Source organism: Gambusia affinis, linkage group LG22, assembly GCF_019740435.1.
Source record: "Gambusia affinis linkage group LG22, SWU_Gaff_1.0, whole genome shotgun sequence".
In the NCBI taxonomy this organism is placed as follows: domain Eukaryota; kingdom Metazoa; phylum Chordata; class Actinopteri; order Cyprinodontiformes; family Poeciliidae; genus Gambusia; species Gambusia affinis.
In genome coordinates, this window is record NC_057889.1 from 2718709 (window position 1) to 2734723 (window position 16015).

The 16015-nt window shown below is 36.8% G+C and overlaps 1 protein-coding gene across 3 annotated transcripts in view; it reads left to right on the plus strand.

Moving 5' to 3' along the window:
- The first annotated feature begins 7845 nt into the window (after positions 1–7845).
- The window catches only part of msra (methionine sulfoxide reductase A), a 35914-nt gene continuing 27744 nt past the window's right edge, over positions 7846–16015 (plus strand). Inside the window, exon 1 of one of the 3 annotated variants that reach the window (XM_044106412.1) lies at positions 7846–8084. In XM_044106412.1, coding sequence (XP_043962347.1) covers positions 7949–8084 — 136 coding nt within the window. In that variant the 5' untranslated portion in view covers positions 7846–7948. Of the gene's footprint in view, positions 8085–9555; positions 10013–10135; positions 10158–16015 lie in introns of those variants that run through there. The other 2 variants (XM_044106415.1, XM_044106414.1) reach the window with 2 other exon arrangements.

Genomic DNA, 16015 nt, shown 5'->3' on the forward strand with positions numbered 1-16015 from the left:
TTTCTGCCTTTATCTTTTGTAATAATCTTAAATCAAGGTACCGGATTCTCTTGACAGTATAAACAAAATAAATATAGAAATATAGATATATAGATAACTGTTATACATAGCTGTGGTGAAGGAAGCAGCTTAAAGTCCCACTTTTTCTCACTGTCATGGGTGTTGTTTTTGAGCATAAAGTTTGTTAATAAATGTTTTACCTGTGAAGGTTAACTACATCAAAGTAGAAGTAAAAGTTATCACCAATAATTTATTTATCAATAACTGTAAAACATATCTGCAGTGAATGGAAGCAGCTAAAATATTAACTTTTTCACAAAAATGTTTCTCCAAGTCAATGCTACTTGGGATAGTTGGAAGATAATTCAAAATGCTGATATATGGTTAGAAGGCACTACTAGTCAAATGTTTCCACATTCATTTGGCTCAGACACAGAGGAAACTTTTAGCTGCTGATGCTGTTCAAATGCAGGGGAAATATTTGGAGAGAGCTGTTATTGATTCAGTTTATTGCCACAACCCACATAAACCAGAAATGTTTACTTTTGAGCTGTCAGAGGACAAATAAAAATGAAAACCGTAATAAAACATCCTCATACTGATGCATAGTAACGTCTGCACTAGAAGCTGTGACCGTCCAATAATCTGGACTTTTAAACGCCTGGTTTCCAGTTGTATTTACAGTAAAAATGTAAACAATATTTGTTTGTTTGTTTTTATATGAAACAATAAATTATCTTATGAAACAAGAACAAAGGACAGAAAACAAGTTTTCAGATTTGTTTATTTTATTTATCATAAGTCACATAAAACATGGTGGTGCTTTATTGAGAGATAAAATCCTTACAGAGAAATCAATCTAAAAACTGCTAATTTAAAATATAAGCATTAACTTATTTCAGGTTTTTATAATGTGATAACGGAACGTTTTGATTATTTTGTATAACCTTGTGCATCATTAATGTTTAAAATTGCTTTGTGCAGCAACGTTTATCAAAGAAAGAAAATAAAGGATGGTTTTACATTTTTTCACAATATTTTGAATATATTTGTTGTTTTAAGCCCAGGATTTGTCCAGATAACCTGACAGAACCGAGGGTAATACGCTGGAGTCGTAAATTGTCCCATGTAAACATAATAATCGTCTTTTTCTCGTTTCCCAGCAGAGCCTCTCCTGTACATCCGCGATCAATATTAAAGTCTGCAAGTGTTTGAGGAAAATGCATTACAGGGTAATAACTTGGATTTCCTGCTCACCTACTAAACATGTCCTTCACTATCCACTCATAGTTTACATAAATACTGAAGATGGATGAATTTATTTTATTTATTATTATCCTTAAACTGGAGTTTTCGGCAGCTTCTTCACTGTCTTTGTAACTTTTCTATTAGGAAACTTTATTCTCTGCAGCTCTGAAGAAAAGCATCATAAACATAAATGCAAAGTAGAGAATGAATTATTAAGGATTCCTGCAGCTCATAATCCAACTGGCTCTGTGTTGAGCGTTTTTTATTTTATTTTTATTTTGACAGAATTTAGTTTACGTTGGTTATTTGTCACAGCTTTTTGTCTCGCTTACAGACGATTAAGCAAATCTCTGCTGACCTGCAGGGCTGCAGTTTGTTGTTCTTGGATGATGAATGGATGATGAATTACGACATATTTCTCTGGATTTAGGAGGCTGATGTAAGAGGGATGCAACAGAGCAGAAACCCAAACAGAGTTGGTTCTGATGGAGAACGGATGTGAAAACAGAGCGGATGAGGCAACAATCTCTTAACTATACAAGTATTAATTTCATCCTTTTCTACTTCCCTCACCTTAATTTACCTCACTGGCCGTCAAAATAACCAAAATAGTTGCCATCTGAACGTTTCCGACGTGGTTTTACCTCTAAATGTCTCCACTCCAACAAACCAGGGGATTTAACTCCTCAGTTTTCAACTCAAATGGATTCAAATTCAAGCATTACCCAGTTTGGCAAGCCGACTTAAAGCTGCATGAAACGGAGCGACTGCCAACATTTACCCTCTATCAGCCTAATTCAGCTGGTTACAATGTGTTAATCTGTGCTAAGAATGGTTAATCCATGAAACATAAAAGACCAGAGGTTTCTGAGTTGATTTAGAGATTCATCTAGGAAATATATTCTGGCACTTCAAGATGCAATTTATGTACAATAATTGAACGATACCAAATTTCTCTCACCATTTTGTACCAATGTGTTGCCTTTTCATCCCTTCCTATTCCCTTTATTTTTGCCTGTCACTTAAACTATCAGTCTATTTTTTTGTTATAATTACGTATTCCTCATGAAGTAGAACAAAAATGTTGAAACTCATAAATAATTTAGTTCAGTTGTGTATTTTCAACTAAAAATATTGCATTTCCATTTATTTTTCTTTTGTTCTTTTCCCTTTCCACTCTCTTAATTCTCATCAAATAATCCAGATTATTATCGCTAAATAAACTGTAAGAAAACTCCTGCAGGTAAATTGTATTTATCGGCGTAATAAAGGCAGCACCGTTTTACATTTTACAGCAATTTTCCATATTTGCTGTCTACAATTTTTTAGTTTTTGTCCTACAAGAATATTTAAATTTACTTGTTGGTATTTAAAGCAACAGTAAGTTTTGAATTAAAATAAGAAATCTTTCTCATTATGGTGGTGATTTAAAATAAAATTCAGTTGTCCAGACTGACCACTTGAGGGCGCTGTGATGTTAAAACACCACAGAAGAAAAAAATCATCTCCACAGGCTGCGATTTTTGTTAATTAAACTTTCCCCCAAAAAATAATTTCCTAAAAATATGAATTAAAGGAAAACGTTTAGTATCTGTTAATTGATTAAATGTTACTCTGAAACATCTCCTCATTAGATATGCAAATTTTTATAAATATACAAATTAGCCCCGCCTCTTTTCTTATTCACTGTTTATTCGTAGACCAACCTTCAAATTAACTAAGAGTTTTGTTTTTTGTCTAAATTAATCAGCGAAACACAAAAGAAATTCTATGTGACAGTTGAGTAAAATGAGTACGCCGTCTAGTGGTTTGGGGTGGTACTGCGTCCATTTGTTAAGTTACTAAAAGTGAATGTTTTACTTCGTATATTTCTGCGATTGTTGATTTTCAGTCCCTCTCTTGGCATTCACCGCGTGCCTTAATTGTATGGACATTTAAATCAAGGTCCGCTGTGAACACGAGGAGAGAAAACCCAAAGTCCTCCAACACTTCAGCCATTTTTAACCATTTTCTGCATACATTTAGCAGGACATTCAGCTAACATTTATATTTTTACTTCATCACCTTTTACCAAAATCAACCTCAACACGTCAAAGATTTTGGATTTGCACATGTAGCTTTTTTAATAAGTTGTGATTCTAAAGAATTTGAACTGTTCAATCACTGCTTATAGACCAACTACTAAATGTTATAATTTTCATTCATCTCTAATGATTTATGATAAAATGGTCATGATTTTGTGTGATTCAAGCTCACACAGGTTCAGATTCTCTGAATGCATTTAATGCTTTAAGGTGCATTACACTGAAAAGGTTTAATATAATGAGCTCTGACATCTACAGTTCACATCAAAACTGAAATGTTCCAGTTTGAAATGTGTTTTTTGATCTGACCTCCACACAGTTTCAGCGATCGCCCGATGAAATGTTGATTTTATTCTTAGTCAAAGAAAACGCTGCAATGTGCCTCATAATTTTAACATTTAGGGAGATTAAAATAATTAATTTTTCTCTAAAAATTTGCATTTACATTGAATGCAATAAAACAAAAACAAAAAAATCAGCTCCAGAGTTGCCAGTATGGATCTAATGCTCTCTGAAATTGATTGCCTGTCTGCTGCAGGTGTAAAATCTCTACAAATTGATTTTGATCCCACAGTGGAAACTAATAATGGCTTACTGGCAGAGCGGAAAGATGCATTACGTTTTTTAAAATGCAATGCATGCCCGGTATGTGTATCTAATGTTGCCAGATCCGGTTTGAAAACGCCGGTATGGTCCTTTAAGCAGCAGCAGCACTGCGGACATTCGGAGCGTCCCCTCCATTATCCAGCAGCCATAATGTGCGTTCTTATACAGCACTGCTGCAGGGGAGGAAGCTGCGGCTGCAGCTCTACCCATCATCCCGCATCAGTTCACACATCATCTCAGCTCCAAATAAAAAAAAAGGAAGAAAATGATGCAGAAAAGAGAAGAGAGGTGCATCAGTGCAGCTCAGCGGCTCTCAGGTAGAAATGAAAAGAAACGCAGCCATCTGCAGCCTCATTAAACGCAGAAATGCAAATGACCCAGATAGCTCATAGGCTAAAAACGCAGAGGGGGAGGAGAGGGGGGAGGATGGGCTCCTTTGTGGGGGTCGGCTGGGAGGGTTGAAGCCACTATTAACCATTTTTAATATGCAGCAATCATAGAAACGACCTCAAAGAAACGAAATATTTGCAAAACAGTTCTAAAAATGACTCTCCTCTCTCGTCAGAGCATTACATTACATCATGACCTCTTAAGGAGATAAATGTCACTTTTATCATATTAAATGTTTTTTTATGACAAGGAGAGGAAGCAGTTCCGCAGAGTGCGACAGCACACTGCGGCGTTTGCAAATAAACGCACTTAAAGCGTCAATATCAGTTTCAAATAAACGCAAAACCGAACAATACCTTCCAAAAGCAAGGAGCGGAATAAACGGCGCGTTTTCACTATATATAAAAAAAAAAAAAAAAAAAAAAGCGACCGGCTTCTGCGGGATTTAATCCTCTCCATGGAGGGATGCGGAGGGATGATGATGATGATGATGGTGGTGGTGGTGATGATGATGATGATGGTGGTGATGCGGGGGATGCAGAGATCACACCGTCCTCCCCTCTGCAGATGAAGAGTTTTACCCTCCAGAGGAAATCGCTAAGCAGACATAGTCCAGAGTCAAGAAGAAGAGGAAGAAGCAGCAGAAGAAGACAAGCAGAAGATGAAAATGTCGCTTCCTTCCTCGGCGCGCTGGGTGCAGTCCGCGGAGCTCTGTGGCAGGATGGAGGGAAAGAAGTCGGGCGCAGTCAGATGGAGAGGAAAGAGGAGAGGGGAGGGGTGGTCCTCTGAGAGAGAGGGAGTCAGATGAAGGCAGGTTTTCACATCCTCATCCTCATCCTCCTCAGGAAGGGGGAGGAAAGGCCGAGTGAAAGCATCTGGCTCACCCCACCTGACTGCCCATAATTTAGGTTAATCCAGATGGTTTCCGGAAATATTAAACACGCAAAGTTTTTTTGTTTGTTTGTTTGTTTGTTGTTGTTGTTTTGTTTGTTTTTTCAAAACATGGCTGCTGTGAACATGATTCAGTCTCACATTTAGATAATTACCGTCTCTCATCGTCATAAACTGTGAGGTCTGGAGGTCAAGAATCTTTTTTCCTGAAAAGATTCTCAGTTTTCACAGTTTTCAGCTTCCTACTTGTTTTTAAAAGAATATTTGACCAGGATGCTTGAAGATCTGCTCAGGACTCTGGATAATGGTGGCACAGAAAGTGGGAATCCACTGTATGGGCGCTGCGTAGAGGGGGCGCCAAATATGGTGGAAATATCATTCACCGAAACACTGGGCTGAGAGATTTAGGTCTCATTAAAACCAAAATGTGTTTTCCTTTAAATAAGAAAGATTGTAACAGTAAAACATCATGGAAGTGATGAAAGGTTGTAAGATTTGGATGTCAAAGATCCGGATCTTTCCATCAATTTTCCCATTTTGCAGCAAGGTAGTCGGGCTTTCCTCTTTTGGAGTTTCAAAAGTTAAAAATTTTGGGATTTTGAAACTTAGAAATTTTCAAGTTTAATTGTAGAACATTTTTGACATTTCAAGCTCAGACTTTTGCTTGTTTTTTTCTACAAAACCTCTGAGACTCATCTAAAAATTTCTGCTTTTTCTAGTAAATTTTTGACATTTTAAGCTCAGGAAATTCTTTGTTTTTTCTAAGGAATTTCTGAGATTCATCTAAAAATTTCTGCATTTTGTTTTCTAGTCATTTTGACATTTTATGCTCAGAAAAGTCCTTTTTTTCTTAATAAATAAATAAATACAATAAAAATAAAACTTTTTGGTGGAAATGTATTCCTTTTTTTAATCTACAATGACCCTAATACGCTGGAGGAGAATTTTGCATTTCTGCATTTATGCACATGTAAGCAGCAAATAATCTGTAACTCAGTTCCATCTTTTCAAGTTCAGTTATTTGCGGTAATATCAACATTTTGGATCATTTTCTCCCTCTTGATGCCAAAGTAGAACGATGTGGGATTCAGGTAGTTAAAATTTGGATCAGGAAGAAGTTCATCAAATCAAATCAAATCAAATTTTATTTGAAAAGCACATTTCAGCAGCAAGGCATTTCAAAGTGCTCTACATCATATCAAACACTGAAACACAAAGAAACATAGAATCAACAATCAAAACTGAAATGTTTTGATTGATGTAAAACACAAGTATTACATTAAAAAATAAAGAAAAACAAATATCTTAAATCTATTATTTAGAGAACAAGTTAATGCATTAAACATGTCTGATTTCTCAGCTGTTAATGGATTTTTTTATTCCTTTGAAGGGGTTTTACTTTGGAATTTTAGCTATTTATGAAATTAAGATTTATAAGGCTGATGTTGTTTAATATCCTGAATAAAACCAAACATTTTTGAGTGTTTTGCTTCCATATGAGGACTTGAGAATCACCCTTTGTGTGACTGGAGGTTTTAAGTTCAAAACCACCAAACCAGATCAACCATTTAGCCTTGACGTTGATGTTTTATTATCTAAAAGCTTTTGGTTGTGGCCTTTATAACAAACTCAATTATTATGAGTTTGTGATGCAAAAACCACAACTCTCCTGTGTGGTGATATTGGCGGGTTTCCTCCTGCTGAATTATTGATGATTCTCACCTTTCATATAGACATCATCAGACACCAATAGGAACATTTTTTCAGCACAAGCAGCGTTCCTCCTGCGTTCTTCCACATGGCACATCATCTGTCTCTTTCCATCTTTCTCCTTGTAAACTGGAAACCAGTTGACTCACTGGTTCTGCTTGGTGCTGATTGAATCAGCTTTATCTCCTTCCTGGGTATCAATTCTCTGAAACACAATCAATAATTTAGAAAGTGCTTTCTGATGAAGCTCAGAAGTACGTTTTGAAAATACCTTTTAACCAGGTATTTATGGAGATAAATAGGGCCATAAAGTTTGTTAAAACAAATTGAAACTTTGAAACTGAAAAGATAATTTCAAACTAAAACAAAATTGAAACTGAAAAACAAAAAAAAATGAAAAACGTTTTGCAACTGAAAAAAATACATTGAATCTGAAAAGTAATTTTGAATATTTTTTTAAGATTATTATTTTTTTAATTCTAGATTTCTTTCCCTGTTAGTTAATATTAGTCATCTAGTTGTTTATTTGACTAAAGTTCTATAACATTAATTTAACAAAAAAATATTGATTTACGTAAGAAATGACCGTTTTGGTCCTCCTACACCGTGTGTGTGTGTGTATATATATATATATATATATATATATATATATATATATATATATATATATATATATATATATATATATATATATATATATATATATATATATATATATATATATATATATATATATATATATATATATATATATATATATATATATATATATATATATATATATATTACAGAAAGAGAAATTAGTTAGAAATAACAACTCCTGTCTCTGAGACGAAGTATTTTCTGTCATAGTTATAGTTTCAAGAACTTATTCTGTTTTTTATAAATTTATATAAGTTATGGAGAGCCGTGTTTGTGGTGACTTGTGTAACAGCGCTGCACCCCTGTTACATCAGCTCCGTCGTAACGTTAGGTAAGCTAGCTGTTATGCAGCTCTATGGGTAACTGCTCTGGTTTCAATGGTCTCCTCCTCCAGGCTGCGTTTGGTTTGGCGTCACTTTATCAACAGTAGAATGGGAGACATGGCCACTAAAACACAGATGCCAACGCCAGAGACAGCGCTACCCGGCCGGGCTGACTGCATCAAAGTCTCCGGTAAGACTGAGCTAGCTTTAACCAAGCTTAATTTGTTTTCAAGCCTCTTGAACCGATATTAACAGTTTTTGATGTTTAATTCACGTAGTTCTTGGCAGCAAATAACATCTGTAGAATCGTAAACTGTGACCGATGTGACAAATTACGGTAAAAAGTCCTAAAAAATGTTTTTGTCAGTTTGCCGCGCCTGCTATAGTTTACGCATGCGTCCCCCGGTTCAGCAGCGCCGGTTTTTGTTGTAATACGTCATTAGATCCGCCATATTGGGGAGGGGAACGCCTTTCAGGAAACTATTCAACTGAACCAGAAAACTGTCTTTTATGACAGTTTTAGCCATTGTTTCCGGACTATACTTTTAAACTTTTAGAAATATAATTGTTGGTAGTTGCAAACCACATAAAAATAATGTAGTAGAGTTTTGTCTGTGTTGTCTATATGTCTTTAGATTAGTTTCACCCATGCAGCATGAAATAAATGTCAAAAATATCAAATCAAAATCACTAATGTGTAAAATAGTTACTTTTAAAAAAAAAATCCCAGTTAACAATACCTATCTGTGTACTAACAGGACACTTTTAAATATTAGTTCATTCCTTAGAATGAGAAATTGAGCCACTTGAGTGTTGGCAACCAAAAAAATATATTTTTGGTCTCTAGTAATCTGTGTGTAACATCATACTTCTACCCCAGAAAAGTTTGTAGATAAATCCTTACGAGTTCATAGACAATTTGATAAGTTGAAAATAGGGATAAATAAATTAAATAAAGGGTTGTTTATTGTGAAAATTGTCTTCACCACAGATTTTTATATAAAAAAATGCAAACGGTGAATAAATTCACCCATTTTTAAGGTTAGACAATCTTTTCAGAGCAAGATTATGCTGCTGCAATAAAAGATATGCTAAGACTTTAACCATATCTTTACCGGTGGTGCCAATAAACACGCCTGGCACTGTGTGTGTGTTTGTGCGATAGGGAGCTTTCTGTGTGCATAAACAGGCCGACAGCAGCACTAAGTTGGCAGTGAGGGCAGTTGGCACCAAGATGCCCCCTCTTCAGTACAAGTGAGGGCGCTGAGCCTTGGCACATGATGAATAGGTCTGCTCTGGCACTGAAGGAAGGGCCCAGGACACACAGAAGCACACACTCACTGCCCTTTATGCTGGCCTTTACTTACAAGCAGTAAATATAAAGGCTGTCTGGTGAATGGAGTGTTGACTCAGCTGTATCCGAGACTTAAGATCTGATTAGCGTTGTGCTAAAATGTTAGAGCTTTTTCAGATTTAATCTGTGAAGTTAAACCGAGTGAAGTTGTTGGACTACTTTGGCCGATTTGGAAGGGGTTGGACTGGAGAAGGAGGATGTGGGAGCGAAGGGGTTAGGAGGGCGGGGGTCCGCAGCGAAACGGCGATCGGGATGGACGGGAAGGTTCAGGCGGCATGGCAGACTTGCTGGAGCTTCGCCAACGCTTCTGGGGAACAGAAGAAAGCACGAGGGAGTGGAGGGAAAGGAAAAGCCTATGCCTGCAGTAGAGAGACTTGGCAGAGCTTCCTTTCTTTTGTCTGTCTGGTTTAGGGCTGCAGCGCCAGAGGAAATCAGGAAACGTCCAGGCATGGTGGTTGTGGTGAAGCACGGGGACAATTTCAGCATCTGTGACGAAAAAACAAACAAAAAAAATCCATATTTTAACTGAATCGACTGGAAACTGAACTTCTGGGATTTGGGAGTCAAAGACAAAAGAAGATATTTTTCAGGTTTCTTTTCTTCGCAAGTCAGATTCTGGGCCGTTGGACGTCATTGGCTTCTGGAGGACAACAGAAAAACAACAGATTTCATACTGGTTGGTATTTTCCTGGAAAATTTTCCTGGATAAACCACAGAAAGGCCAATCAGAGCCAGAAGAAGGCCAACCTCGCACCAACCAAGAGGTTTGTGTCAGTGACCAAACTATTGGGAACTGCTGGTGTCCAAGTTTAAAATGGAAAACGTATTGAAGTGCAGCAGAGCGAGAAGAGAGAAAGCGGGCCAAAAGTGGAGATTTCTAGATTTTACAATTCCTGTCTCGTCTTTAAAGTAAGTTTGCTGCTTTTGTTGCTCTCCTGTTCTGGATAGAGATGTACGTATACTGGGATCAGTGATGTGGTTTTTCTGCATCAAAACCTGGTAAGGTACTTTTCAATGACCTCACAGTTTAGTTTCCATATTAAAGGTTCAACTGGTAATAAGGGAATTAAATAATGTATAGGGTAAACCTGTCAATAGTCCAGTCACGATAACAAATTTTGCTGCACGATAAATTGGCCCAGAAGGTATTGGGATAAACTATAATATTGATGCTTCGACCCCATTTTAAGGAATATAATGATAATGGCATGATATTGTGAGAAAATATTCTGAAAGATCAATAAACTTTCAATTCTAATGAACATTTAACACTGGAATTGGAAGTCATTTTAAATAAATATACAAAACAACAGAAACGAGACATTTCCTTCAACAAAGCACTACAATAAAGACTTTTATTATGCAGTTTTTGATAAGAAAATGAAAAAAAAAACCATAAATTGTTCAAATAGAAATTGTTTGTTTTAATTTATAACACGATTAAATAACAATCACCTATCACATATTTTGAAAAACATTTGACACCTAACTAAACAAAATTAGTTTACACTTTTCTTTTTTCTACAAAAATCCAAACTTAGTCTGTTTTTCCATCTGAACTGAATTCAGTTGTGAGAATCTTTGCAACTTTGGCTGCAGAGTCCTTAAAATCAGTTTCAGTTATTATTGTTCAGTTTGTTTATTTTGGATATTCTAAGTGTTTTTTGATGTTTGAAGAAGTTGCAGTCCAATAATTATGTTATTATTATTATTATTATTATTATTATTATTATTATTATTATTATTATTATAGAAAATCTTGGTGCCATTGAAAATGGTCTTAAAATAACAATGTAATCGTTTCTCACAATAATTTCTGGGACAAGAATTTATCGTCCAGCAAAATTCTTTGGAATTAACTTTACATTTAATTGCGTGTGATATGTTATGCTGGCCTGAAAAGTCTCCCCACCTTTATATACAGATGGACAAAAGACTAATGAAGAGGAGTGTGTTTCCTTCATCACAGCCTAATGCAGATGTTCAAACATCTGGCTGCTGGTGCAGCAGAGTCCCTTCATTAGCTGCTGTGCTTGTGGGCAGCAGGAGGCTTGTGTCCGTGTCATTTTTGTTCTACTTTGAGGATCTTTTTTTGTAGACACTGGCATGATATTGAGAGATTTCAGTGCAGTTTTGTTGTGATAAAAAAATAAAAAAGCAGCTTCCTGGCAGCTCACAGTGTGACAGCTGAAAGCTCGTTGAAGCCAGATGTTTTCCTGTTTCCACATGAAGGACCCACAGCAGCTACATCTGCACACAATCAAAGCTGTCAAACATGCTGCATCGTTGTTGTTGATGCCATTTCTTAATTTGTTTTCACCGTTTATATCATTAAACATTTGCTTGTTAGTGAAAATCTGCTGATTTGCTTGAATGTCAGGACTCAAGTCCTATTTTTTCTGCCAACCTGGATCAGTTTCGACAGCCGTGTTTCTTGTACATGTTAAGTATCTTCAGTCCTATCAGGCTGTTGCTTCCTTGCTTCAGTCCGTCTGCATTTTTCAGTGCCGTTTCCACAACAACACAGATGGACTCTTGTGGATAAATGAGTCTCTCTTTGTGCAAGATTTCATCAGCGCGGCTCGTTGTTGTCGACACTGCCCTGTTAACCTTGACAGGAAAAATGACAAGTGTTTAGGGGTGAATGTGAGAGGCATAATGGATGAGGACGGCCTGCACATTGGCACAGATGGAGGGAAGTGAAAAGATGAAGAGAAGCAAAAAGACTCAGGCTGCAAGGTCGGTCGTTACTCAAGTGTTTGATTAGATTATCTTCTCATACAAAGTCTTTTGTAAATATCTAAACTTTTCATATGATGATGTGAAACATATTTCAGTTGACTACACACTCAAATTGCCAATTAATGCTTATATGAAGTATTTTTAGGGGGTCATTATCTTACCTGAAAAAGGCAGCGGTCACAGAAAAATCAGGGAGGAATTGATATGGAGGAGTCGGGCTAAGAGTTCGACTCCCAAATCACCTCCAGGTTTAACAGGTAAGAAACGCAGAAATAACCTTTTCTTAAAGGAATATATAATGATGTTAATGAATTACAGCAGCTGTCTGTGATTTATAGATGCTCAAAATTTAGGTTGTAGATTTATTTCCAGCATCGTTCTGCTATAAACAATCACATTTCATGTGAGAGTTTCAGCCTGTGTTGTGAAATATTCCACATGGATCGCAGCTCTGACTCGCTGCAGCCGTCAACATTTTCCACAGCATCCACTTACAGAAAGTGTGAATGCAAAAAGCCATTACTATAACACATAGAGGTCTGAAAAGGTCCAATCAGTCTGCCAGTGCAAAGTGCATTAAGTCCGATTCTCCACCGCACACTGTCTCACGACTAATGGCTGTGAGCAATCGATTGAGTCGGACCCGTAGGGGAGATCTCTCTCTCTCTCTCTCTCTCTCTCTCTCTCTCTCTCTCTCTCTCTCTCTCTCTCTCTCTCTCTCTCTCTCTCTCTCTCTCTCTCTCTCTCTCTCTCTCTCTCTCTCTCTCTCTCTCTCTCTCTCTCTCTCTCTCTCTCTCTCTCTCTCTCTCTCTCTCTCTCTCTCTCTCTCTCTCTCTCTCTCTCTCTCTCTCTCTCTCTCTCTCTCTCTCTCTCTCTCTCTCTCTCTCTCTCTCTCTCTCTCTCTCTCTCTCTCTCTCTCTCTCTCTCTCTCTCTCTCTCTCTCTCTCTCTCTCTCTCTCTCTCTCTCTCTCTCTCTCTCTCTCTCTCTCTCTCTCTCTCTCTCTCTCTCTCTCTCTCTCTCTCTCTCTCTCTCTCTCTCTCTCTCTCTCTCTCTCTCTCTCTCTCTCTCTCTCTCTCTCTCTCTCTCTCTCTCTCTCTCTCTCTCTCTCACACACACTGCAGAAAGGCCCTGTGGAGGCTTATTAACCTCCACTCTAACTACACTCACAGCCGTCAGTCAGCTGTTTTCAGGGTTTAAGAAAGATGAAGTAAAGGACAGTAGACTAGGAAAATACTAAAATTTGGTGCCAGTAATAATTCATTTTGCAGTAGATATATAAGAAGGACAGTTCATGTAGTTGGTAAATATGACCAGATTTTAACATTGACAAAGAAAACATTGCTACCATTTAATCCACTGTGGAATATTTAATATATTTACTAGTGGTGCAGGGAAAAATCTGTTTTTATTGAGAATCACAAATCCTAATCCTGGGATTTTTGAATTGATTTAAATATTTTCTAAAATTAGATTTTTAACAATTCTTTGATGTTTTTTTATGTAAGAAAAATCCAGGGTTTTAAGCTAACCTAATTCAGGAAATTTAAGAATTTTATGTAGAAACCTGGTTCTGATTAAATATAGACTGAATTTGGTAAAGTATGAATTGTTTTGAAGAAATATCCATTTGTTTACACTACCTTGTCTTCTTATCAGTCACATATTTAAACTTTTTGAATAGAAAAATTGGTTTCTGAATTGAACTGTGACCCTAAAAATTGGAAATGAATCGACAGATAGAAAGATTCACATCTCTGATATTTACTTTAAGTGGAAAAAAGTGAGTTCTATTTTATTACAACTCCTATTTTCTTTCATTTGTTTGCTGAGTCACCCATTAAACTTTCCACTTAAACTGAATAGAACTGAAGAAAAACTTCAGCAATTTCACAAAAAAGTGTATACGCTCACTGAGGTGGTTTTGTTTTTCCCAAAAAGAGTCGATGTCCTAAAGGGAAGATGGAAACGCATCATAGAAAATGTTCTGACGTAGGAAACTTCTGTGCCTCCATTTTTCTGAGATATTTGGTTCATGTTGGGCTGGACAATATGGCTGAAAAAATCGTATCACGTATTTCATTTAAGTCGGTATCAATAATTATTGATTAATTGTTTTTTGTTTTAAATACCTGAAATATTACCAATCTGTTGAGTTGACCTTTGCTGCTTTTTCTACAGTTTTCACTCTACTCCGTTGTTTTTTTTATTTATTTTTAAGCAGAAGAGGCACAGTGGTGAAACTTTAAACTGCTGGTTACTCAGCAGGTTGTTGCTAGGTAACCAAAGAATGAGTGAGTTGCTAGGTAACTAGAGAGTGAGAAAGTTGGTTGATTTCACCAATCTAGCTTAGGTAGCAGTGAGAGGTTGAGCGTCTAAAGCTTTTCCTCTGCCTACATCTCCCAGAATGCCGTGGGGTTCTGGATCAAAGTTAAGTGAAATATTCTGTCAGATGTATTTTCTATTGATATTGATCATGTGATTATATATTGTGATCATGTTTATATATATGATATATAACTATATATTGTGTCCAGCTTTATGTTCATGCTAGCTGGTAACTTTATCTTCTTTATTACAGCCACACCTGATGAAATTCATTTCATTTTATTTTTTATTCATTTACTCAATACTAAATATGAATAATTTATGTAACAACTAACCAAAATTATGGATGAAAAGAAGCAGAAAGAAGTATAATATTATGAATATCTGCCGTTTCTATTCTGTGACAAGAAAAGTCTCAAAGGGGAAAGACGTCATCAAAACCTTTTTGTGAAATTGAGGAAGTAATTTTGAATTTTGCTGTATTGTCCTTTTTAAAGTGATACTTAAAAAGCAGAATGTTGATGGAAACATGGTTTAGTTCCTCCACAAAACATTACAGCTCACTGTGCTGTAAAAAAAATAAGCATCTGCACCATTATGAAATATTTTTTCTTTATTTATTAAAATAATTGCTTCAGAATGTGCAAAGAGATATTGCACATAGACTCAGACTTGTGTATAGAAACCAGCTTTTTATGAAGTTGCAGTGTTCTGAAATACAAAGGATGACTTAATGTCCGTTAATAACAAAAAAGTAAAAATAACAACTCTTTTCCATTAGCTTAGCGTCCAATGTTTTTTTAATTACTATCTGGCTGTGCGATTTGCATAAATCACCAAGCTGAAAATATATCTAAATTTTTGCAGCAGTTGAATTCCTGTGCTAAATATATCCATGGTGCTGCTGCGATTTAACAATTTGCATAAACCGGCTTGCCGCAACTTCCTTGAGTTTTTTGCAAGGCAAACACACAGAGCAATAAGGATAACACTGATGGCTGTCATGACGGACGGTAATAAAAACAAAGACAGCAATCAGAGCAGCTGATTGAGAAGCTCAGATTAACAGAAAAATAACGGACTGGGGGGTAAATGTAGGATGATGGGAACGTGAGGAGGAGAGAGATGGAGAAACCAGGCAATCAGAGAGAGACGTAGGCAGAGAGGGTGGTGGGGGAGGTTACTTTGTAGATTTAATTGCAGCACGGTGTAGGCAATCGTGTGTGTGTGTGTGTGTGTGTGTGTAGACTCCCCTATTCTCCTCCCAGCCAGACATTAACTGCAGTGCTTCATTTATCACTGTCAACTCTGGAGCTCCGGTGGGAAGGTGAGGAGAGGCTCCTGAAAATTCAGCACAGGTTTCAACTCTTCTCCGGTCGCCGTGCCAACCGGGATGTTTTGGTAGCAAAGATGGAGATGTACAAGCCTGTGACCTGTCAGTATTTTATTGCAATGAATCAGTTTTTATGCTGTTGAGTACCAACTAATCTGTTCAGCAAAGTATTTCCTTTAATTAAAGGGCCGGTTTTGTTTAAAAATCCACTTTTTCATAGACCATGTGGAGCTAAGCATCAGCTGAGCTCATTATTGTTCCATTTCCTATGAAACTTGTGCAATGAGGTCGCTTGTCCTCATCCAGCCGAGCGACCAGCATAATTCACGCATGTCAAATTTCAAACTCCAACATGTAGACGTGGTC